At 40.9% G+C, this 27,099-nt stretch overlaps 1 protein-coding gene across 1 annotated transcript in view; it reads right to left on the minus strand.

The window, feature by feature from the left end:
- Window positions 1-1,304: 1,304 nt before the first annotated feature.
- Window positions 1,305-27,099, minus strand: part of megf10 (multiple EGF-like-domains 10) — a 214,648-nt gene continuing 188,853 nt past the window's right edge. Inside the window, 9 exon segments of the mRNA XM_043717093.1 lie at window positions 1,305-2,918; window positions 4,677-4,883; window positions 6,370-6,417; window positions 7,249-7,375; window positions 9,847-9,974; window positions 11,519-11,755; window positions 16,231-16,359; window positions 25,940-26,068; window positions 26,683-26,811. Coding sequence (XP_043573028.1) covers window positions 2,758-2,918; window positions 4,677-4,883; window positions 6,370-6,417; window positions 7,249-7,375; window positions 9,847-9,974; window positions 11,519-11,755; window positions 16,231-16,359; window positions 25,940-26,068; window positions 26,683-26,811 — 1,295 coding nt within the window. The 3' untranslated portion in view covers window positions 1,305-2,757.

Raw genomic sequence — 27,099 nt, forward strand, 5'->3', positions numbered from 1 at the left:
GAACGAAGGACCCGATACCCAGCATGAGCAAAACCAATGTCGTGTACAAAATCCCATGCAAGGACTGCACAAAACACTACATAGGACAAACAGGAAGACGGCTAACGATCCGCATCCATGAACACCAACTAGCCACGAAACGACACAACCAGCTATCCTTAGTAGCCACACACGCAGATGACAAGCAACATGAGTTCGACTGGGACAACACAACTATTATAGGAGAAGCCAAACGGAGAACAGCCAGGGAATTCTTCGAGGCGTGGCATTCATCCACAGATTCAATCAATAAGCACATCGACCTGGACCCAATATACCAACCACTGCAACGGACAGCTGGAACTGACAACTGGAAGCGGCAGAGACAAACCACTATAAATGCCAGAGGAAATATCACAGAAGCACTTCACAGGAGGCTCCCAAGCACTGAGGATGTCACCTAGACAGGAGACGAAACGTCTGCAACACAAATTTCCAGCTCGGCGAACAGAATCAAGACATTTACCCTGCCCTTTCCAAGTGGGGACATAGCCACTTTTTTCTCCATTTTGCTCTTTTAATGTCTTGCGTAAGGCAAGGCCATAGTGAAGGCTCCTCAGCCCGTGACTTGCAATGTCCACCTGAACATGCCACTCAGTACCAAACATCCATGCCCCCTTCCATGAATACATATCCAGTCCCCATCCAATCCATCTACATGACCCTGCACCTGCCAAACTTACCCCTCCAGCCCCTGGTATTTGAAGTGACCATGCCAGTTGTGGTAATAAATAATCTCACTGTGCCCCCATCCCCAATCTCACCATGCACAAACCACCCTCCCCCATGACCCCCTTCCCATCTACACCTTATCTCTTCCCCCACCTCCTGCAGACATGATAGTCCCCTTCACAAGACCTTTTGAAATACTGTGGTAGGACCTCCTGAAATGACTAGTGCTTCCCTGGATTTTCGCAAAGATTAGTCAATAGGCTTTGATTTGGAGCTGTACACAACCACCTGATGAAGGAGCAGTGTTCCGAAAGCTAGTGCTTCCAATTAAACCTGTTGGGCTATAACATGGTGTCGTATGATTTTTAATTCAATAAACTTTGAAATGAATAAACATCTGACTTTGAGATGAAAGTGAAGCTCACTGTGCAGCAGCTGACAATGCACTGTCTTGGAGCTTAGGTGTTATTAAGTTCAAAATCAGATCATGTGAAGCCTTAAGCCTGTTCCACCATCTTATTAAATCACAAATGACCTGTATATTTTATAAAAATAAGTGAAATGGATAAGATTATTGTACTTACAGACACAGATTGAGTACTCTTTCAAGAGTAAATTTTATTGGAAAGCTGATGGCAGACACACTATACATAAAAAGTAGCAGATGTAACACTTAAAGAGCAGAGGATGGATGAAAAAGATTTAGTGCTAGTTTTTGTTTGGGATAAGTGAATAAGAGTATAATACTTCAATTTTATGTATGGTATAAACTGGTTGAGAAAAAAACATAAATAACGTAACAAAAATGTTATCAGTCAGGTAAAGGCAATCGTCTTTTGTGGGATAGTACATTTAATGTCACAATGCAATATATGGCTACAGTGCAACAGCACTTAAAAGTTAATGTTTACTAATGGAGCAGGATATTCCACTGTACAGTTTAAGTCCATTAAACAAGTTACCACTTGTCAGTTGGTTTAACCTGGTTTTACATCTATGTACAACTTATTATACATTAACCAGACTAATAATACTGGCTCAGGAAGCTGAGGCAAGTTCATAACAACAAACAAAATGTAATACTCTCAATTAACAATAAAATCAATATACAGAAATATTAATCTGAACACAGAATTAAATGTAAAAATAAGAGCAAAGATCATGAGAAACATGTATTGAAAACACAGGCAGCTACTGAAAGAGCAAACTCACAGCTATCTTTACAAACTTATTTCTGATGCACAAAAGACCAGCTTAAGCACAGCATTGGCTTATTTTACAAATAGCGCGCAGATAGGAACAGTGAATGGCTGCGGCTACACAGATTCAAAGACATATGGGTCTGGCTACAATGCAATGGAAATCTCCCTTTCATTAATACATGAAAAATGCGTGTTTTAATTTCTGAATTCAAGGATTCAGCAATTAATTGCGCCTTGCTTAAGATCATGCAGTGTCATTTGATTGTTTTCTTCAAGTTTTCCTCAGTTGAGCCAAGTTCCAGGAAAAATATAAAGAACTAAAATATTCCTAAGTGACCTATTGGAGAAATTATCCGTAATATGTTACATTAAATGTTAGTAATGCATACATGGAATGATTTGTTTCAAAAGAAATACTTGTAGCAATTAGGAATGAGATGGATCTTCTTTCTAGAAAATGTTGGACAAATAAATTTTTCACTGACATTTTATTTTCACTATGTGAGTACCAGGGTATAACTCTTAGCCTCAAATGCCCAAATAATTCTACATGTCTGTAAAGCAGACACCAATTTAATCTCAGTCCTCAAAAAATCTCAGACACCTCAAAATTATGAAAAGTAAGAAAGACATTTTAAAAAGCGGGGGAGTCCTTTTTTGTGGTCTAGCTGTCTCCAATGTTTCCCTGCTCACCATCTGCACTTCAGCTGAGCTCTGGAGTTAAATCATCATCTAAACACGAGCCAGAAGAGGTGGCAAGACATTGGTCAGTATTCTTCTGATAAACCCTGACAGAGGTGTGTAACCTCGACTATTTGCCAACAGTAAATTGATGCCATTTCACTCATTCATTGTCATCTGTGTTCTGTGACGGCGAAGGACTATTTCGGACCGGAAGCAAGTCATAATGACATGGAATGTGGCTGTTCTTGGGCAGATCGTAGGGATCCTGACCTAAAGGTGCGTTGTTGCAGTATGTTCCTTGGCTGACACTTACTGTTGGTTCTACAATACAAGAATATCATAGTTAGTCACCATGTATATTCAACCTTATCCTCAGCATACATGCTACATTGTAGAAATTCACACCATCCTCCTCAGAACAGACGTCAGGAAGCGATTTAATAACAGTATTTGAAATCATGTTGTGTTTCAATAAAGAGAAGTTGTTTCCAATGTTCAACTGGTTGATAATTAAAAGCACAGATTTAAAGTAATTGACAAAAGATGTGACTTGAGGAAAATCTTTTTTCATACACAGTGGTTAAGATTTGGAATGCACTGCATGGAAAGGTGATGATTACAAACTAGATGGCAGATTTCAAAAAGGAATTACATAAAGATTAGATTACATTACAGTGTGGAAACAGGCCCTTCGGCCCAACAAGTCCACACCGACCCGCCGAAGTGCAACCCGCCCATACCCCTACATTTACCCCTTACCTAACACTACGGGCAATTTAGCTTGGCCAATTCACCTGACCTGCACATCTTTGGACTGTGGGAAGAAACCGGAGCACCCGGAGGAAACCCACGCAGACACGGGGAGAACGTGCAAACTTCACACAGTCAGTCGCTTGAGGCGGGAATTGTACCCAGGTCTCTGGCGCTGTGAGGCAGAAGTGCTAACCACTGTGCCACCGTGCCACCCACCAAAATAACAGCGACGAGAGTGGGATACTTGGCAAGACAACAAAATACAAGGAGATAGGAAAGTGAGACTAACTGACTTATCTTTGAAAGATCTGTCACAGAATCATTAGTCGTCTGCATTTGAGAGTCTCCAACTTTACAAGAATCTGAATGTAGAATCAGAGAATCAAACATCACAGAAAACCACCATCTTAAAAATAAATCTGAATTTGGTTGCTCCTTATAGGTGTCCATAGGCCCTAAGCTCTGGAATTCCCTGCCCACATCTGTCCCCTGTCTCTCTTTTTATGATGCTTTTGGAATCTTACCTTTTCTGATTAAACATTTGGTCATCTGTCCTAATATCTACTTATGGATTTGGGGTCACAGTTTGTTTGATAATGCTTCTTTGAACTACCTTTGGGTATTTTAATGTGTTATACAATGTTGAAGAATCTTTATGTTGTTTTTGCCATTGCAAAGCACCTGGTCATTTCCTTTTACGCTTTTACATTTTCCCAGAGCAATACAGCTCTCAGTACCTGTCTGTCTCCTTTCAGCAGATGTGATGTGGTTTTGCAGTTCCGGGTTTTGGCATCCCACCCAACAATAAGAACATGCACATATTTTTACATTACCAGTTGGAAGGCAGAACAGCTAAGGAAGGTAGAATTGGTTTCAGTGGTATGTTTACAGATCTTATGCTTTAACAGTGATGACCACTATTATTATCATTGGTGGAGGATGAACCTGCAGACATAGGGAAATGATAGTGACCAGAAAGCACCTCTAATGTTTGTGCATGTTCGCCAATCAGTTTGCTCACTGACAGTCTTAAAATGTCCAACAGAGGTAAGCTCAGCAATCACCGAAAGCTTGTTTTAAATAGTTTGGAATAAAACGTTTCACTCATATAGGAACATTCATATATTCAAGGAGAGATTATGTGAATAGGCATTGTTCACAATTGCCAGACAGTTCTTTACTCATGATTGTTGACAAATAGGACAGTGTGTTGCTCTCTCTGCAGTCTTAAGATTAATGCTTATTTTAAAACAACAATAAATGTACTTAATTGTTAGACATATTAACGAAGTTGTTATAAAATAATGATGATTACCCCAAACCTACCAACTTCATAGACGTTTTTATTGGCTGAAGTGGAATTGCCAATCTCAGCATAAGGCGAGTCCCTGCGAGCTGGGGACTTCATCTCAACATAACCACACTCTGAGTTTTTAGATGTAAAAACTGGAGGGTCTTTGATGGTGGCATATGGGTTTTCAGTGCTGTTGAGTGAGCAGGTGCTGGCACTACAGCCCGAATTCTTCACCAGATCTGAAAAATGTTCAAACATTAATCATTCATCAGAATCAAAAAGCTGACTGACATTAAGAATACATCACATCAGATGAAACAACATTCATGGAGAGAAACTGAGTTAGTATTCCGGGTCATTGACTAGATGACAAGGGTCATCTCCACCCGAAATGTTAACTCTTTTTTTCCCACAGATGCTGTTTGACTTGCTGAGCATTTCCAGCATTTTGTTTATATTTCAGATTTTCAACATGTGCAGTCATTTGCTTTTGTGCTAAGATTACATCTAATGGCCATAATTAAATTTGAATGTTCACAAATGGAATGCAAACTCCTCCTCTTAAACTTCTACATCCTGTACAGCCTACCCTCCCTTATATTCCACCATCTCTTAAATTCCTCCCTTTGATCTCTCCACCTCTCAAATCCATCTCCTCCTCATGCTTCTATCCCTTCTTTACTTTTCCTTCCTTTATCCCCCTCCTCCTCTTTAATACCTCCTTTCATCTGTAACTTGCCTATACCTTGTCGCACACAAAGAATATTAACTTTGACAGATTCACATAACAGTTTCGTATTGAAAGCTTGTGCCCTAGCCAGGCTGTTTGGTGCAGCTACAACACAGGTATCTACCCAGCAATGTGCAAAATTTCCCAGGTATGTCCTGGCTGCAAAAAGCAGAAGAAATCCAACTAGACCAATAACTGCCACTTCAGTCTGTATTCAATTGGCAGCAAAGTGATGGAAGGTGTGTCAACAGTGCTATCAAGCAGCATGTGCTCAGCAATAACCTGCACAGTGAAGTTCAGTTTGAGCTCTGCCAGGACTGCTTAAATCCTGACCTCAATATAGCCTTGATTCAAATATGTTCAAAAGAGTTTAAACAGCAAGGTGAGGTGAGAGTGACTGCCCTTGACATCAAGGTAGCACCTTAAGGATCCACAGAACAAACATTGAGCTACTGGAAATAGAGGGAAACTCTCCACGAATTGAAGTCATAGCTAGCACAAAGGAAGCTGGTTGTGATTGTTCGAAGTCACCATAGATGCTTCTCAGGATGCTTCTCAGCTCCATTCACCTTCATCATTGACCTTCCATCCATCATAAGGTCAGAAGTGGGGATATTTGCTAATGAGTGACAGTAAATGGCAAGTAGCTTTCAGGCCAGGAAAGGGTCATCTTCAACAACAACAGAAAATCTAGCCATCTCCTGTTGATTTTCTCCAGTATAATCATCACCCACTATCGACATCCTGGAGGTTATCATTGAACATAAACTGAACCAAACCAGGCATATAAATATTGTAGCTACAAGAACAGGTCAGAGGTCATGGATTATGCAGCAAGTCACTCAGCTCTTGCCTCCCCAATGCCTCGTCACCACCTCTGGTGGTGTTCTCTCTCCCATGCTCAGGAGAATTTCCCAAAACTGTATTGAAAGGAGGTGAAAAGTCTGAGAAGAGAAAAATGATTTTTAGAAGAGAGAAGCTGTTTAAAATGATACCTTTAAGTGATTTTCCAACATAACCTCGGTCAATACCAAAAGCACCACCTATAAGTAAATAACAGCACAGTAAGCTTCTGACTAATTATAGTTTAGCAACTGAGAAAGACACATATGGATCATCTGGAGTAACTGCATTTAGTTCTGGGCATTGCATTAAAGAAGGGTTTAGAGCGATATGGGCCAAATGCATGCAGATGGGACTAGTTCAGATTGGGATGTCTGGCTGATTTGAATGGGTTGGACTGAAATGTGTGTTTCAGGCTGTATGACTATATATGAAAGGAAAAACTTAAAAGGACAGGTTACTCAGGCTAGGCTTGTATGCCATTGAGTATAGACAATTAAAAGGTGATCCAGCTGAGGTGTTTAACATGATTAAAGAAGTTGTTAGTGTAGATAAAGAGAAATTACATTCTCTAGTGCTCGGAGTTCAGAACAAAGGGGCAGTATGTTAAACTTACATCCAGGCCATTAAGGGATGTACTCAGGAAACAGGAGGTGCAGGCAGCTTTGGGGAAAAGGTAAGTTCCTTACAGCATTGCCTGTGGGCTAAGAGGAGCAGGCGTGCTACTGTCTGGATTCCCAAGCTTTAAGACTCCCATACAACCCCTGTGGTCAGGGATTGGATCCAACCTCCCACCTTAATCTTCTGGGGTCAGGGGTTGGAGTCACCTGGTCTTGACAACACCCAGCTCTGTGTCTTCCCACCAAATGAAGTCAAACCTGTTGGGGTGACATTTGGGTGGAGCAACCGGTTAAGCCAAAGGCTACCCACAGCAGGTGGAGAAAGTCAGATATCACCACCTGCGTAACTTGATCCCATTAATAAACTCCACCCATACACACACGCACACACACAGTTAGAGAATGGAATACCTAAATCATTCGGGTAGCCACCTTGCTTCCAATCTGCAGGCAGTGTTGCTGTGTAGTCCAAAATGGAACCGTGCTTTCCTTGACTCTTGAGATTTTTGATGTTTACGAAAAGTTGATTGTTTTTTGCCTGTTAATTTGGAAATAAGTCATTATAGTAGGTCTCCAGAAGAACTTATTTTTATAGTGTTCACTGCTAAGTTACAGTTTCAAAAGCCACACAGACCACATGTCTATTTGCCACTTTTGTTGAGCTTGTGGTTTTATATGAGTAGGTCATTTGATGTTGGATTCAAATGGGAAGATCCCTTCTACCCAGGCAATTAGTTGCAACTAGCATCCCACCATACACAGATTCTTTGAAGATATTGGGAGCTTGTTAGCATTTATTAAAAGAAAGAAGTGAAAAATGTAAATTGATATTGTGCTTTTCAGTATATCCCAGCATGCTTGACAATCAATAAGGTACTTTTGAAGCTTGATTACTCTTATGGGAAATGCAGCAGGCAAGTTGTGCACAGAAAGCTCCAACAACAGCAATATAATGATGACCAGATTATGTGTTTTAAGTGATGTTAATAAAGGATAAATATGACCCAGATCTGCAGAAAAACCCTCTGCTTTGCTTCAAAGTACGCTGTGGTATCTTTTAAGATCATACTGTTTTCAGAATTTTGCACAGACCTCTCATACATTAGAGTTGATTTTTCTCTTTAATTGTAACTCCATACTCCGCATTCTATTCTATTACCCTTTGTAGCTATGTAAAGTATGATTTGCCCGGACAGCACGCAAAACATGTGACAATAATAAATCAAATCAAAATCAAAGACTCAGTTTTGACAAGGTATCCAAATGATGGTTCCTCCAACAGTACAGCACTCCCGTGCACTGCACTGGGACTGTCAGCCTGGAGTTCTGTGCTCTGGTCTCTGAAGTGATTCCTGAACCCACAACCAGGGGAGAGACTATAACTCACTGAGACACAGCTGACACCAAGGTTAAGGTGCTAGCATTTCGAAACCATCTCACTGCACTGAGAGTTACTTTAAATGCAGTAAGTGAGGTGTATTTTCTGTTGGTATCAATTGAGATTTATGAACCTGAAGACACTTCCAAAACAAAGTAATTACAGTTAAAAATTGTTTTGGAACTTTTATTTCCTGCTGATCTTTATTGGTCTAGATATTTTCCCTGTTCACCAAGGTAATCATGCGTTGATTCCCAGATTAGACACTTTCAGTAGAAGCAGCGGTGTTGGTCAGAAAATGTTGGGTCCACTGATCTTGATATTCCACCAATTGAATATGAACTATACTGGACAGATAACAAACAACTGGTCTGTTCAGCTTCTTCTACACAATTGAGATATGCCATATTTCCCAATAATACACTCTCCATCACATCTAAAAACTATATTACCTTTTGAGTGAGGTAGAACAGAAATAGAATTTTTTTAAAATGTAGACAAATTTCAAGGAAAACAATAACTTGATGGAATTATTCACACAATTACAAAAACTATTTGTTTCCAAGTCAGTGTATCAACAATCTGTTCTCCCAATGACAATTCAACAATGGAACAACCTACCAAAAATGGTCACAGCCCAATTATTTGGGGTCTGCAAGACCTAATTTTAGATTCTCCCCATTTGCAATTTTTTAATGATAAGGATTACAGGTTTGTAAGTTGTATCTGGTTCTGCTGTGGATAGTTACATAAATGTTCACAGAATATGGAAAATAGATCAATATAACCAAAGCAAATATAACTTGCCTAATGAATGGAAAAAAACTTGGGGCTCGTGGTTTTCCAACGAGAGCTCTCATTGACTGCCAAAGTTCCCCACTGTGCAATCAGCTTCAGGTTTATGGGAAAACTTCGGTATAAATTTATGACATAAACTTCCTAAATTTCTGTTGGCTGCAGCCACCGTAAATCTCTTCACATTTCTGCCATTGATCAACTCTGACATTGTTCACAGCAAATCAGGGATCCCATACCTACTTTATGATAACAGGAGTATCTTACATTGGTAAGATCAACAGCAGGAACCATTAATATGAATAAAGAATGTAAGAGAAATGTCTTTACCTAGAACGTGATTAGAATGTGGAAAACACTACCAGTTTGAGATGCTGAACTGAATGTCCACAAATATATTCAAGGAAAGGTGGATTAGCACATGAGAGAATAAGGACTAGGAGGTTATCCTGATAGGATGGGATGAAGGGAAGTAGGAGGAGGTTCATATGGTGTATAGACACTAACATAGACCAGTTGGGGTGACTGGCCTGCTTGTGCTGTAATTCATGGAATGATAAGGACAAATGGAGGCCACTTAATCTATCATGCTTGTGCTGGTTCTTTGGTCGAACTAACAATTAATTCCTGGACTCTTCCCATATAAATCCTATGTAATTCGGTGTAGCATGTAATCTGTTGTTCTATTATTAAAGTTCCTTTGAGGCTGCAAAGCCTAAATTGATCTAATTTCTGAGGCTAATTGTTGTTGACTGTGACAACTGCTAGTAACTGACACACACTTTTGACAAAAACTGCAATTATTATAAATTAGGTCATTTGTCAATATATCTTACCTTTCCAGACCCATTCCGTTGACAGTTGTTGGTGTGAGGGGGGCTCCCACATTGTGCTAAGGTATGGTAGCTTGGGTTGGAGAAATAATGGCTGTTTGCATTCCCAGCATTACCTTGTTGCATATTTTCTGCAGAAAAAACAGTCAATGAGACTTGGAAAATTCTGCTCACAACCGCTGAGTCAGCCAAAAGTATACATTGGACCTGAAATTTAACTTTGTTTTCCTCTCACTCTATAGACACTGCTCAATATTTCCAGCACTTTTTGTTTTCACTTTCATTAACTATTTTCACTGCTTTTTGAATCCAAGATCATAATTTAATAATTACAGTCTGACCTTTCAGCAGCGAAATTAGGAAACGGTCTCACACATGCAGGGTGGTAGAAGTTTAGCACTCTCCTTACAATTGATGTTAGATAAAGTGTTCATTTAAATCTGAGCTTGTCACTTTTGCTGCTTGTTACTCAAAGAAAATAGCAGGTTGTGGCAAAAGTAAGTCATAGCAGGTCACATATCAGCCATACTTTCATTGAATGGCAGAATAGATTTGAAGGGCTGAATGGCCTCTTCTGTCCCTTTGCTCAGGGTGAAAGATCATGGTGTATGGATATTGTCACTGGACTAAGAATCCAGAGGGCCAGGCTAATGCTCTGGGGACATGCGTACAAATCCTACTGTGGCAGCTGGTGAAAGTTAAATGCAATCAGTAAAATCACTTTAGTTAAAAAGGATAGATTATATAGAAACAACCAGCATGGATTTCTAAAGACGAAATTGTGTTTCACAAGATTTCATAGTTAGGGTTAATAAGGGTAATGTCTTTGATATGTAGTACATGGAATTTCAAAAAACAGTGCCACACATTATACTGCATCAGAATAATTTGGATAATTAATACATTATTGACTGAGTGATAGGAAACAGAACAATAGATATTTTTCAGGTTGGAGATAGGCATGTATTGGAGTTCTCCAGGGATCAGTATAAGGATCCTTGCTTTTGTTGATATATTAGTGATCTAGCTCTTGGTGTGCAGGGGACAATTTCAAAGTATGCAGATGATATAAAACATGGAAGCACTACAAACTGTGATGAAGACAGTGCAAAATTCCAAATGAGTATGACAGGAGGGGGCAATTAATGTTCAGTGCAGAGAAGTGTGAGGTGATGATTTTGTAGAGAAATTGTGTGTAGACAATACAAAATAAGGGGAGCCATAATTAATGGGGTTGAGGAACACAACAACCTGGATGTACTGTATACATGTATGCATATATAAAGGGTAAGAAGAGATATGACAGACGTTTTCCAAGTCATGAGGGGTCTGGATAGAACTGAACTGAGCAAGAGTCATATTGGATTTGAAATATTAACTCTGTTTCTCTATCCATGAATGCTGTCAGAGCTGCTGAGTATCTCCAACATTGTCTGTGTTTCTTTCAGATTTCTAGCATCCACAGTATTTTGCTCTCATTAATATATTATTGTTGGGTATAAAGGCTTTGGGGAACCAAGGCAGGGAGATTAAGACATCAGTCATAATCTTATTAAATGGCGGGTGGATTAGGTTTGAGGAGCCAATTACAGTTGCCTGCAGAATAACATTTTTGTTTGCCATAATGAACATAATATTGACTGGTATTTGGAACTTGGTGCAGGAAGTTACTTACCTGAAATAGAGTAATCCGCATTCATGACTCTCAGAGCGGGAGAGTAGGTGACGGCTGCCATGTTAGCTTCCTTTCCCTGTTGTTTTCGGCGATACATTATGAAGAGCACCAGGAGGAAGAGGACAATCAGGAGCAGGATGACAATCCCCACTGTTGCCCCAATTTGATGCGAATCAGCAGGAATGGCAGTGCTGGTCCGGCTGAGGCTATTTAGGTTTCCCACAATTATAACCCCCGCTGGAAAACACAAAGAGGGAATTGAATTTAGAATGGCACAGCATTTTCAACACATGAAAGACCCCATCACTCTGGGTTTGAGTTCCCTGCAAGGATTGGATAGGATCTCTATAAATTTGTTTTGTTGGCTGTTGGGGTTTGTGATAATTGGAGGCTGAGAGAGAGTTGATCAAAGTGGAAATCTTCTGTCAGTAGTAATTCACAAGTTGAAACCAGCAGATTTAAAATCCCCACGCTTCAGAATCAACCCAATTACAGTAGCTGGGACTGAGCACAGATTCCACAGAAGCTGCAGTATTCAACTCAAATGGTTTCATCCTCCATGTGCTGGAGTTACTGGAGTTACAGCTCCTCAACAACTGCACTCCTGCATCCAAATTTCTCATTTCTATCAGTTCCTTGCTCTCACTAGGCCCTTTGATCTTAGGAGCTTTCTTGTAACCTCCTTCATGAAGGTAGATATAAAGTAATAATTTAGCTTCTCTGCTATTTCCATATTGCCCATTGTAAATTCTCCTGCAACGAACCCACAATTGTCTTTGGTCTTCTGAGATAGATTCTGTACAGCAAGGATCCAAACAGGGATCTTAATGATACTGCATTGGTCACAGCCTGCCAACCTGAGAATCATCCAATTATTCCTACTCCCTTCTTTTTTGCTCATTAACCAATCCTCAATCCATTCTTGTATATTAGCTCCCAGTCCCATGTACTTTCATTTTGTTTATGCATCTCTTGCGTCAGATCTTATCAGCAAAACTGCAAACTCACGATATCCACTGGTTGCTTTTAACGACTCCATGAGTAAAATCCTCAATTAACATATTTAGGTTGGTTAATAATGATTTTCCTTTCATAAATTCATGTTACCTCTGTCCAATCAGGCAATGATTTTCTAAACATCCAGTAATCACATTCTGCGCAATATACTTTAATATTTTCCTTACCACAGGTGTCACGCAGGTATGCAGTTTCTAATTTTCTCTCCTGCCTTTCTTAAAATGGGGTTATATTTACAACCTTCAGAATTAATAGAATTTTGAAAAACCAAAGAACCCATTAAATTAATCTCTTTCAACACTGAAGTGAAAGGCATTGGGGATTTGTCAACTTTCAGTCCCATCAAAATGCCGCTTCTTTATTAAGATTGATTTCCTTCAGGTCCTCACTCTCACTAGGCCCTTGGATTTCAATTATTTCAAGGCCATTTTCCTGTAATTTCTTCCATGAAAATGGACACAACATAATTCTTTTGTTTCTCTGCCATTTCTCAATTTCCCACTGTAAATTCTCCTGTCTCTACTTGTAATGGATACATATTTGCCTTTGATGGGCATTTCCTGTTCACAAAGCTATAGAAGCTCTGACAATTAATTTGTACATTACTTCCTATCTTATGTCCATATTTATTTACTTTACTTTAATCATTTCTTCATTCTTCTTTGCTGAATACTAACATTATCCCAATCCTCTGACTTAACCTGCTTTTGGTGACTTTACAACACTCTTCCTTTGATTTTCCATTATCTTTAACTTGCTTATAAAAAAAAATTCTTTTAATCAATAGCCATTCTCTATTTACTATCAGACCTTATAATGCATTTTGTTCAATTCACGCAAATGTACGCCTCCCATCTTTGTAAGTTCATGATTAGATTTAAGTTTCAGATTTTCAAACTTAATGGAATATACTATATCATATGGTCACTTTTTGCCAAGTTTCTTTCAGAAGAAAATTATTAATTAGCTTTTTTTCACTGCATCATACCAGAGGGCGGGTAGTAATCTTCCAAGGATTCTAAGATTGTGGAAGAACTCCAGGGGATTGGTAAACGCTAATTTAACATCCTTATTCTAGTTGGGAGGTAGACAAAAACAAGTAACTGTAGGCCAGTTAGCTTAACATGTGTTATTAGCATAACGTTACAGCGTATTATTAAGGATGTGATAGCAGAGCATTTAGAAACCTTTTGTATAATCATGCAGATTCAGCATGGCTTCATGAAAGGGAAAATCAGGCCTGAGAATTTTATTAGAGTTCATTAAGGAGGTTGCAAGCAGGATAGATAAGCGGGAAGCAGTAGACATAATATATTTGGATTTTGAAAAGGAATTCAATCAGGTCCTGCACAAGATAATTAGATTAGATTACTTACAGTGTGGAAACAGGCCCTTCGGCCCAACAAGTCCACACCGCCTCGCCGAAGCGCAACCCACCCATACCCCTACATTTACCCCTTACCTAACACTACGGGCAATTTAGCATGGCCAATTCACCTGACCTGCACATCTTTGTGTTGTGGGAGGAAACCGGAGCACCCAGAGGAAACCCACGCAGACACGGGGAGAACGTGCAAACTCCACACAGTCAGTCGCCTGAGGCGGGAATTGAACCCGGGTCTCTGGCGCTGTGAGGCAGCAGTGCTAACCACTGTGCCGCAGTGCTAACCACTGTGCCACCGTGCCGCCCACTTCATAAAATAATAGTCCATGGCATTGGTTTAGTATGGATGAGAATTGATTAACCAGTAGAAGACAGGGGGTTGGGATAAAGGGGGCATTTTCAGGACAGTAACCTGTAACTTGTGGATTTCCATAGTGATCACTTCTGGAGCCACAATCATTTACTATATATTTGTGTGTATAAGTATATTCATAACCTGGATGACAGAATTGAATGTGCTGTGGCCAGGTTTGCCGATGACACAAAAATAAATGGGAAGGCAAGTAGTGAGGATGACACTAAGACTCCAACAAAGGGATATAGTCGCTGTAAGTAAGTGGGAAAAACTCGATAGATGGAATATAATATAATAAAATGCGAGGTTGTGCACTTTGGCAGGAAGAAGAGAAGCTTTATTTAAATGGGAAAGATTGTAGGAAGCTGCAGCATAAAAGGGTTTGCGGGTCCCAGTGCATGGCTCACAAAAAGCTAGCAGCCAAACGCAGCATGTATTTGGGAAGGCTGATGTAATGCTGTCCTCTATGTGAAAGGGAATGGAGCATTAAAATAAGGAGGTCTTGTTAAAACTATATCAGGCACTCGTCAGATCACAGCTGCAATATGGCAAACAGTTCTGATCCCTTTATCTACACTTGAACATCCAAACAAGGAACAAGAGTAGGCCACCTTGCCCTTTGATCCTGTGCTGTCATTCAATAAGATCATGGTTGATCTGATTTTAACCTCAATTCTGCATTCCTACACACTCTTGACAATCTTTCATCCCCTTGATAACCAAAAATCTACCTAGCTATCTCTGTCTTAAAAACATTTAAAAATTCTGCATCCACTGTTTTTAGAGGAAGGGTATTCCAAAAATGAATAAAGACACATTGGAATTGGATACAGTCCATAGAGAATCACTTGGTCTATCCTGGGTAAGACTGGATTTTCTTATGAGGAGAGGTGGAGTAGGTTGGGCTTGTGCTCACTGGAGTTTAGGAGAATGAGAAGAGACATATTGAAACATATAAAATACAGGGGATTTTACAGAGTGGATGCAGAGAGTTTGTTTCCTCTTATGGGATAATTTAGGATTAGAAGCCATCATCTCAGAGGATGGAGTCACCCATTTAAGACATAACTGAGGAGGAATTTCTTTTGTCAGAGAACAGTGAATCTAGGGAATTTGTTATCACAGAGGATTGTTGAATCTAGGTCATTAAGTGTCTTCAAGGCTGAGATAGATAGATTTTTAATCAGTAAGGGATGCTCGGGTTATGGGGGAAAAGCTGGAAGTGGAGCTGAGGATTATAAAGTCTCCTGATGAAGGGCTTCGGCCCAAAACATCGATCTTCCTGCTCCTCGGATGCTGCCTGACCTGCTGTGCAAGACACTCTCAACCCTTCTCTTGGATGGTACCCATATGAGGAAATACAAGTATGAAGAAGAAATATTTGAAAAATTGGTGATTTGTCTCATTAGAAAATTATAGGACAATCTGATTAAAATATTTGTCATCATCAAAGATAGAAGCAGACAATTTCCAGGAGGTGAAGTCAAGAAGAGGAGGTTGTTGATACACGATTAATTGTAAGAGGCAATGGAACAAACAAAATGGTGGGATATTTTGAGCTAGAGTGTTGTGTGAAGAATTCACTTTCAGGATTAGTGCGTGCTTGAGATAGAAACCTGTCAATATTCAGAATAAAACTGCACTGAAAGAATGTGGGAACAAGGTACACAGATGTGCTTGGAACTACTTGTTCCTATGGGAGAGTAAAGGCTAACTTGATGGATTGAATGGCCTGTGACTTCCACATAGAACTTGCCTTCTAAAATGTAGCCTTCCGAGTATTTTGTATTACACTGAAACATATTTATTAATACACACGCAGGAAGTGGCAGATCAATGCTGAACTTAACATTTTCTTAAACTAAAGAGATTCACTGATTGTCAAGATTTAAGGCAGCAAGCAAGATTGTGAGCAGATATAAAGTGAGGGTGCTGGACTGAGAATGAATAACATACCTTGATCACACTTTGAACCCTTCCATCCTGGACTGCAATAGCAGGTGCCTTTAATATGGTCACACGTGGAGTTGTTCAAACAGTCACACACCTGGCGACAGCCATAACCATACGTGCCTGGTAAACATCCTGCAAGACACCAATATCAGGCTGGTCAGACAAGCTATAATAAACATTCCTGACTGGTAGTCTCCTGTTTTTATAATTGGTCACACTGACCCACTCACTATTATTCAGAAAATTAAAATATTTCTTTTTGATCTATTACATGGGGCTGCATTTTATGCTCCCATTGGCTGGGAATTGTGGGGAGAGGGGGATGACTGCACATAAAATCCAGTGATTGGCATTGCTGCCACCCACACCCCAACCCTTCTGATATTTTGTAAGCAACAGGGGTAGCATGAGACAGCTTGTCTGCCCTTGGCCTACTGAGATTTCATAAGGCTAATTAACAATCACTTAATGGATCCATGCTGCTGCCACTGGCATTTTACCCACAGTGCAGGAAGCCCAGCAGTATTCATTGAGTAGGCTGCTCTCAGGCAAATGTTGGGGACGTCATTGCTGTGAGGAAGAGAAATGCAGTGGCCAATTTGTACAGGGGAAGCTCCCACAAACAGCAATGTGATTATCGGTTTTTGCAATAGGGATATGATTCAGGGATGAATACTAGCCATCCCAAAATGGGGAGTTCGTCTGCCCTTCTTCAATATAATGCCGTGGACTTGTTGTGTGCATTGGAAAGGGCAGAGGAGCCTCCATTTAACATCTTATTCTAAAGAGAACATCTCTGACAGTGATACTACTGCAACAGTACTGCATGGCATTAATCAGCCTGGAATTTTAGTTCAAGCTTCTTTCTCAGAACTTAAGCCACAATCCTCTGACCCAGAGGGGTAAGTACCAACCAGAGCCACAGCCTGACAAATGAATAAAATGACTGCCTGGTTAGCTTCAAAATCAGAAAGAAAGTTGGAAAGTAACATTTTGCAGCAACACATTTCATTAATAATGAACTGCAGCAGCAACTTTGAGGTTAATCATGTAACAAAGTCTTGTGCATTGCTGGATCTCATTTTAAAAATGCACAGTTCGAGTAATGAGGCTAATTTTCACATCTGTTGCATCTAGGTACACATTTCGTTGGATATAACATATATATATATATACATACAGACTAGTAGCCTGTAATAGCCATGCCCGAAACTGTTGAGAGATTTGTTTGATTATCTCCACTACTTCCTTGCATCATTGGCAGCTGGGTCTTCAGCTGCCTGGAGCTTAAACTCCCTTGCTTTCCTCCTTTAAGATGCTTCTTCTCCCGATGAGGCTTGGGAGTCAAACGTCTGGTAATCATACCCATGAAGCACCTGAGATACTTTACGAGAGTAAAGGCACTTTAGTGAAAACAAGTTCCTTTTATTGAACACATCCAAACCTGCAATTGGAACTGTGAATAATGTTTGCTATCAGCACATTAACAGTTCCACAAATATTTATACCACTAAAACAAAATATTTGCAGAGCAATGGGAAATAAAGCTGTGGAGTGGGACCAATTGGATAGGTCACAGAGAGCATGACCTGATTTACAATTCTGTGATTCCAATTCAAATTAATAGTCTGATTTAAACTGCGGTTTACCTTGTGGCCACTAGATGGGGGAGACATACCGTAGCAGCAGGGAGTGCTCTTCTGCCTTCAGTTTTCAAAGCGGCTCTGAATGGGACAGAACTACATGGATGTCTGAAATTTTTCTATATTTCATAGTGTAGTTACAAATATAGTGAAAAGCAGACAGAGGAGTCATTAACAGGTGGGGATTCAGTGCTGACACTGCAGAGTCCAAATTCAGATTAGACAATCGCCCTGCAATCACTACCCTGAGCCAGCAGTAATTGTAATTTTCTGCTCATCTTCCATTCTGCCCTCGAACCCCTGCACAATTCCTCTGAATCAGAACTGAAATAACTTCAGAGAGGCCAGTAGACAATCATCTTGTCACTGTTTATTCACATGTGGCGAGTCCTTGACACTGGTCGAGCTCCTTCAGAACCAACTCTGAGCGAACAGAATGTCTGAAATTCCTGTTCTGATCTGTCAGCCAGAGCTCCCTGATTGGACCAAGTTAACAGCCCCAATTGGGGAACCCCTTCTATGAGGACCACCTGGCTAACCTTGTTACAATCACTACATCCCTCCCTTTCTGAGTCCAAGCACATCGGCTGGATTTTTTTTTCTAGCTCCGCTTGGGACATTTTACCACTGGGTCCAGCTCAGATTCCGAGGTAGCTTTAACACTTGATGGAGAGAGAGAACCCATGGGTTCCCGAATACTTGATTGGCCGCCATGGAGCCGGATATGTTTTTCTCCCGCTCTGTTTGTGAGTTTGCAGCTTTCTTATGGTCCACGTGCTTGTTCAGGACTGTCACAACTACCTGACCTTTATATATCATCAATGACCTTCTCATCATCCATAAGGTCAGTAGTGAGGATGTTCACTGTTTACATGCTCCATTGATTGCACAGTGTTCAGCACCATTCACAACTTCTGTTAGATTCAGGGGATTCATGATCATGCTTACCTAAATATAAGCAGTCAAACATTTAGAAGGAATTTTCTCGTTTAAGTTTGTAAGAAGCATTAGTTAATTAGACAAATAAAGTAACCGTGACAATTAAGGAAGGTTCATTAAGACCAGAGGACCAACAGGCTTTTGGTGTGGAATGTGTTGGTCTTATTAATGTTGTAAAGGCCAGTGATCATCGGACAACTACTCATGATGCCAAGATGACTGTTGTCCCCTTGCCCACCGCCATCTGAATTTTAGTTTCCATTTAAGACCAAAATGTCCTATATTCCTGAATACTGCATTGATAGTTATGTAGTGCAGCACTCACTCAATCTTTTGTTTACAAAAGCAAAGCACTGCAGATGCTGGAGATCTGAAACGAAACAGAAATTGCTGGAGAAACTCAGCAGATCAAATTCTGAAAAAGGATTACTGAACCCGAAATGTTGACTCTGTTTTCTCTCCCACACACACTGCCAAACCTGCTGAGTTTCTGACTTTGTTTCAGTCCCATAAAAGGCTAGTTATTACTGTAACAGTTAAATGAACTCTCGTGCTATGCAGAAAACATTAAATATGGAATACTAAAATAATTCAATTTTAAAGGGGACCTCAATTTCCAACACTCCTCAACTACTGGAGCAATCCAAATTTATATGCAACAACACCAATAATATCCAAATTTGGGTTGGTAAGTGGCCACAAAAATGCAGGCAATGACCATGTCCAACAAGAGAGAATTTATTCATACCTCCTGTTAGTAGCAGTACTATTGTTCAATCCCCAACTATCAACATCCTGGGGGCTTACATTGACAATAAACTGAACTGGACCATCTAGATTAATACTGTAGATACAAAAGCAGGTCAGATGCCAAAGGTCTGTGCTGAGTAACTTGTCTGTTATCTCCTCAAATTCTGCCAAACACTGAACCAGAAACAGGCAGGAGAGGCTAGTTTAGTTTGGGATTATGTTTGGCATGGACTGGTTGGAATGGTCTGTTTCTGCACTGTATGACACTATAAAAAGATACAAGTTGAAACTGTGCTGGAGTACTCTCTAATTGTCTGGATGAGGGCAGGACCAGCTATTTCAACAAGCTTCATACCATCCAGGACAAAGCTGCTTAGTCTTGGCACCCCATCCACTATCTTCAACACTCACACCCTTTACCAGAGATGCACACTGACATCTACAAAATACATTGCAATAGGTTACCTTTGTGCATCCAATTGCGTTTTCCAAACCTTGTGATCTCTACCACCTAAAAGTACAAGAGCAACAGATGCATGGGAAAGGAATTTGCGGAATGTCTATGAGATGGCTTTTTGGAGCAGCTTGTGGTGGAGCTTACTGGGGAACAGGCCATTGTGGATTTAGTGTTGTGCAATGAGGCAGACTTGTGAAGGGAGCTTGAGGTGAAGGAACCCTTAGGAGGCTGTGATCATAATATGATTGAATTTATTCTGCAATTTGAGAAGGAGATATAATCAGAGGTAATGGTATTACAGCTGAATAAAGGCAACTAGAAGGGCATGAGGGAGATGCTGGGGTAGAATTGATTGGGAGAGGAGCCTAGCAGGAGAGACAGTAGAACAGCAATGGGAGGAGTTTCTGGGAGTAATTCAGGATACACAGCAGAGATTCATCCCAAGGAAAACGAAGCATGGTACAGGGGGATGAGACAATCCTGGCTGATGAGGGAAGCCAGAGATAGCATAAAAGCAAAAGAGAAAACACATAATGTGGTGAAGGGTAGTGTGAAACCAGAGGATTGGGAAACTTGCAAAGACCAACAGAGGGCACCAATAAAAGAAATAATAAAGGAGAAGATTAAATATGAGGGTAAATTAGCCAGTGATATAAAGGAAGACTGTAAAAGTTTCTTTAGATGTATAAAGGGCAAAAGAGAGGCTAAAGTAGGCATTGGGCTGCTGGAAAATGACACTGGAGACATAGTATACAGGAATAAAGAAGTGGCTGAGGAACTGAATAATTACTTCACATTAGTCTTCATGATGGAAAACAAATAATATCCCAAAAAATCAACAGAGTGGAGGGCAGAGCTGAGTATGGTGGCCATCACCAAGGGGAAGTTGCTAGAAAAACTGAATGGCCTGAAGGTGGATAAATCACCTGGACCAGATGACTACACCCCAGACTTCTAAGGGAGATAGCTGAAGAGACAGTGGAGGCATTAGCGATGATCTTTCAGGAACTGAATGGCCTGAAGGTGGATAAATAACCTGGACCAGATGGACTACACCCCAGACTTCTAAGGGAGATAGCTGAAGAGACAGTGGAGGCATTAGCGATGATCTTTCAGGAATCGCTAGAATCAGGGAGGGTCCCAGAGGACTGGAAAATTAGTAACGTGACACCCCTGTTTAAAAATGGAGTAAGGCAAAAGACAGAAAATTACAGACCGATTAGCCTAATCTTGGTCATGGGTAAGATCCTGGAATCCATTGTGAAAGATGAGATTTCTGAATACTTGGAAATGTATGATAAAATAAGGCAAAGTCAGCATGGCTTCATCAAGAGGAAGTTATACCTGACAAAGTTTCTAGAATTCTTTGAGGAAGTATTGAGTACAGGAGTTGGGAGGTCATGTCACGACTGTACAGGACATTAGTTAGACCACTGTTGGAATATTGCCTGCAATTCTGGTCTCCTTTCTATCAGAAAGATGTTGTGAAACTTGAAAGGGTTCAGAAACAATTTACAAGGATGTTGCCAGGGTTGGATTATTTAAGCTATTGTGTATGGAATGAGCTGCCAGAGGAAGTGGTGGAAGCTGGTACAATTGCAACATATAAAAGGCATTTGGATGGGTATATGAACAGGAAGGGTTTGGAGAGATATGGGCCGGGTGCTGGCAGGTGGGAATAGATTGGGTTGGCATATCTGGTCGGCATAGACAGGTTGGACTGAAATGTCTGTTTTCGCGCTGTACATCTCTATGACTCTAAGTAACGCGTAGGTTAGATGAAGGAGAGCCAATGGATGTCAACCACCTGGACTTCAAGAAGGCCTTTGACAAGGTGCCGTATGGGGATCTACTAGGTAAGGTAAGGGCCCATGGTGCAGAGGCAAGGTGCTAGCATGGATAGAAGCCTGGCTGTCTGGCAGAAAGCAGAGAGTGGGCATTAAAGGGTCCTGCCCAGGATGGCAGCTGATGATAAGTGGTGTTTCACAAGGCTCAATGTTGGGACCACAACTTTTCACTTTATACATTAACAATCGACATGAAGGAACTGAGGGCATTCTGGCTAAGTTTGCAGATGATACAGAGATAGGTAGAGGGACAGGTAACATTGTGGAGGCGGGGAGACTGCAGAAGGATTTGCAGAAGGTTAGGAGAGTGGGCAAAGTGGCAGATTGAGTACAACATGGGAAAGTGTGAGGTCATGTACTTTGTTAGGAAGAATAGAGGCATAGGTTATTTTGTAAACGGAGAGAAAATTTAGAAGTCTGCAGTGAAAAGAGACTTGGGAGTTCTAGTCCAGGATTCTCTCAAGGTAATCTTGCAGGTTGAGTCAGTAGTTAGGAAGTCAAATGCAATGATAGCATTTAGTTAAACGGAGAGAAAATTTAGAAGTCTGCAGTGAAAAGAGACTTGGGGTTCTAGTCCAGGATTCTCTCAAGGTAATCTTGCAGGTTGAGTCAGTAGTTAGGAAGTCAAATGCAATGATAGCATTTAGTTTGAGAGGACATGAATATAAAAGCAGGGATGTACTTCTGAAGTTGTATAAGACTCTGGTCAGACCACATTTGGAGTATTGTGTGCAGTTTTGGGCCCCATATCTCAGGAAGGATGTGCCCTGCAGCATGTTCAAAGGAGGTTCATGAGAATGGTCTCAGGCATGAAAAGCTTAACATATGAAGAATGTTTGAGGACTCTGGGTCTATACGCGATGGAGTTTAGAAGGATGTGGGGGGAAACATACAGCATACTGAATGGCCTGGACAGAGTGGATGTTGGGAAGATCTTTCCATTTGTAGGGGACTAGGACCCAACAGCACAGCCTGAGAGTAAAGGGAATACCTTTTAGAATAAGGAGAAACTTCTTCAGCCAGAGAGTGATGAATCTATGGAATTCATTACCACAGAAGGTTGTGGAGGCCAGGTCATTGAGTATAGTTAAGACTGAGATAGTCAGGTTCTTGAGTATCAAGGAGACCAAGGGTTATGGGGATAAACTGGGAGAATGGGGTTGAGAAACTTATCAGCCAAGATTGAATGGCGGAGCAAATTCAATGGCTGAATTTCTGTTCCTATGTCTTAGGGTCGTATGGTCTTATGGAACACCACCTCTCTCATAGGGTGGTACGGTCTGTAAGGGTGGTAGAAGCAGAAACCCTCATCACATTTATGAAGCATACAGATGTGTATCTGTGATGCCAAAATGCACAAGGCTATGGGTCAAGAGCTGGAAAGTGCGATTACAAAAGTTACATGGTTGTTTTTGACTGGTGCTAATTTAATGGGCTGAAGAGATTTTTTTCTGTGCTGTAGATCTCTATGACCACTTCCTGAAAATTCCCTTCCAAGTCACTCACCATTTTAATTTGGATCTATGTCACCATTCCTTCAGTGTTGCTGGGTCAAGATCTTGTGACTCCCTTCCTAACAGCACTCTTGATGGCTAGTGGCAAATGGTCATCCCAAAAATTGTAGCTGTTAAATAAGGCAGTTCACCCTCACTAGATAATTAGGCATGGGCAATAAATGCTGACTCAGCCAGCAGTGCCCACCTCATTTGAATGAATAGACACAAAAATCTTTCATGAAGGCATCTCAAATAGACAAAGCCAACACAATTCTTTATTGATGACTATAACATCAGTAAGTGAACGTGGATTTATAATTGTGATTGTTACAGACCACGCTGAGATTTTCCTGTTCAGACACTAGAAAGTAAGGAGAACAAGCTGCCTGGAAAAGATCTTGATCAAATTACTTTCCCAGACTGTGAAATCACTGGAAAGCCAAACAATAGCTTTTCCTGATGAGGGAAATAATGAGAGATTACATTTTATCTTGAATAACCTCCCAACTGCATTCACAATCTGCCAGAAATAGCTACTTTTTGGTTTACTGTCAGTGACTTCAAACAAAAGAAAATAATTTTTTGCTTAAGGACTGTCTTATATTTTGAATTCACGGTTTTGAAAACACAGAATTGGGGAAAAGTTTAGCTATGATTATCTCACACTTGGGAACTACCAGAAGTCCCTGAGGAAACAGGTTAATGCTCAATTTGGTTGGAGTTGAGTTTGGTTCACAGAAAGAAAGACTTGTTGATGTTAAGTTCAATGAGCTCTCTATATTTAGCATGTCGTGGTATGCAAGATTCAAACTTGGTTGCTCAAAAATATTTCAACTTTTGACTGCTTAAGTCATGTTAGTTCTATATAATGGACATATTTTTCCAGAACATTTTTTTTTAAATTATGTGCCCCTTCTCTTCAGATATTAGAAACAAGATTTGCATTTTTATAGCAGCTTTTGTAACCTCAGAATGTTATAAACAGCTTCACAGCCAATGAACTAATTTTAAAATCTACTTATTGCTATAATACAGCTGCAAATATGCACATAGCAAGCTCCTACAAACAGCAATACAAACATTAATGAAGAGATCGTCTTTACCTCTAAGTCAGGCATAAATATTGACAGGACACTAGGGAGTGCCCACCTACACTTTTGCAAAATAGTATCTGTGAGATCTTTTACCAGCCAAGCAAGCAGGAACAAACAGAGCTTAACAACCTATAGCTAGCACAGCCAGCACAGTGGTTCAATGGTTAGCACTGCTGCCTCACAGCTCCATGGACTTGGGTTCAAATCCATCCTTGGGCAACTGTGTGTGGAATTTGCACATTTTCCCCATGTCTGCGTGGGTTTCCTCCCACAATCCAAAAACGTGTAGGTTAGTTGGATTGGCAATGCTAAATTCCCCAGAATGTCCAGGGATGTGTCGGCTAGGTGTACTCACCATGAGAAATACAGGGTTATGGGAGGGGGGGCTGAGGGTTGGTATGGAGTTAATGAGCCAAATGGCCTGCTTCCACACTGTAGTGATTCTATAACTAAAAAAAAACTGAGACAGGAATGATGCTTCCCCTGTCTATGGGAAATGGCAGGATCTTGAACCAGGTTACACAATCTCAGAACAAGGAATGAGAGGAGCAAGAACTTCTTCACTCAGAGGGTATTGATTCTTTGCAATTCTCTATCTTAAAGGGATGTGGAAGCTCAGTTTTAAGTTGCATTCAACAGACTAATAGATTTCTAGACAGCAAGGATATCAAAGTTTACGCGGACAGTGCAGGAAAGCTGCTTAGAATAGAAGAGCAGCCATGGTCGAGTCTGACTATGGAGCAGGTTTGAGGGACCAAATGGCCTCCTTCACCCCCCCAGGTCCTTTGTTTCTATGAGCTGAGGATGACACTGAGTGGAATGCTTACCACTCTCCAAGCACAACTTCTTTTGCCACAATAATTGCAAAGCCCCTCAACGTGCTAATGACTAATGTCAAATTTAGAATGAGAAGAACCAAAACAAATTGAGTATTTTAGAATCAAAAGGCCTGGGGCAACAAAACTTTGTTTTAAATGCCAGATCCTAATGCTAACCTGTTCTCTGGATTAGTAAAAATGTGTTTGCTGTTCAGAATTGGAGAATGATATATCACAGGAGAAAGCCATTCAGCCCCACCAGCCTGTGCCCTTTCTCCACTGAAACCTTAGAATCACAGAATCCCTACAGTGGAGAAAGAGGCCGTTTGGCCCATTAAGTCTGCACCAGCCCATCGGAGAGCATTCCACCCAGACCCAGCCACCCTATCCTATCCCAGTTCCTCTGGATTTCCCCATCGTTAGTCCACCTAAACCTGCCCATATTGGGAATTCAAGACGTCCAATTCACCTAATCCACACATCTTTAGACTGCTGGAGGAAACCCACGCAGACAAAAGGAGAATATGAAAACTCCACACAGACAGTTGCCCGAGGCTGGAATCAAACCCGGGTCCCTGCCGCTGTGAGGCAGCAGTGCTAACCACTGAGCCACCTGTTTTCACAGGGATTCCACCTTTGCCATCAATCTGGTCAATATTTGCACTTACTTTGCTGGCAATGTTTGCCCATGAATCCAATACGACAGGTGCACTGCCCTGAGATATGGTCGCAGTCTGCTCCATTTTGACACTGGCACAGTTCGCCACAATCCCTGCCGTAATAACCTAATGGGCATCCTGTAGTCACAAAAAGAAGATAGAATGGTTTCAAATTTAGTCACTGAGAAGCCCAATCTACTTTCAAAGTATTTACAATTGTCATTGCTCTTGATCTCCCAGACTCATTATGTCACATAGCATCCAAAACCAAAATAATCAGCACTCGACTTGTTACTAATGGTACACACTCCACTTAAAGAACATTGGAGGAGCCAGGAAAAAACTTAGGTTTAGAAGTGGGAGAGAAAGAGAGAGACAGAGAAAGAGAGCGAAGAGAGGGGCAGACATAGATATAGACAGAGAGAGGCAGTCAGTAAGAGAGAGACAGACAGCGACAGAGAGAGACAGTCTGTCAGAAAATGAGAGATGGACAGATTCAGAGAGACAGAGACAAGTAGTCAGAAAGAGAGAGAGAGAGATGGACAAAGGCAGACAGAGGGATGGAAAGAAAGAGAGAGACAGATAGACAGAGACAGACAAAAATAGAAAGGGGAGGAGAGAGAGAGATGGACAGAGACAGACAGACAGACAGACAGACAGGCAGGAGACAGAGAGATAGAGAGAGACATACAGAGATGGACAGATAGATAGACAGACAGAAGAGACTTGTGGTCATACAGACAGGTCCTTACTCTGTGTGCAGTACAGTCCAGTCCAGCCTGGTGTACACTTGCATTCCCCATCATACGCACTACAGTGGGCTCCATTGTGGCAGTTGCAGGTGTGGATACAGTTTGGACCCCAGTATCCAGGTGGACAGGCTGAAAAAACAAAATCGATAAAATGAGCAGCTTCTGCCTTGGCCATCAATTATATCTCAATTTCCCCCTGAAACATCTTCTAAAAATACTGGAAATAGGAGCAGGAGGAAGTTAGTCATGTGTCTGTGGAACCTGCTCCATCATTCAGAAAGATCATTGCTGAAGTTCTGCCTCAACTTACACTCTGCTGCCCTATCTCCATATTTCTTAGTTCCCTCAATGACCAGAAACTGATCAGTCTCACTGTTGAATACTCTCAATGATTGAACTCTCTAGGGTGCAGACTTT

This window comes from Chiloscyllium plagiosum, chromosome 2, assembly GCF_004010195.1.
Source record: "Chiloscyllium plagiosum isolate BGI_BamShark_2017 chromosome 2, ASM401019v2, whole genome shotgun sequence".
Taxonomy (NCBI): Eukaryota; Metazoa; Chordata; class Chondrichthyes; order Orectolobiformes; family Hemiscylliidae; genus Chiloscyllium; species Chiloscyllium plagiosum.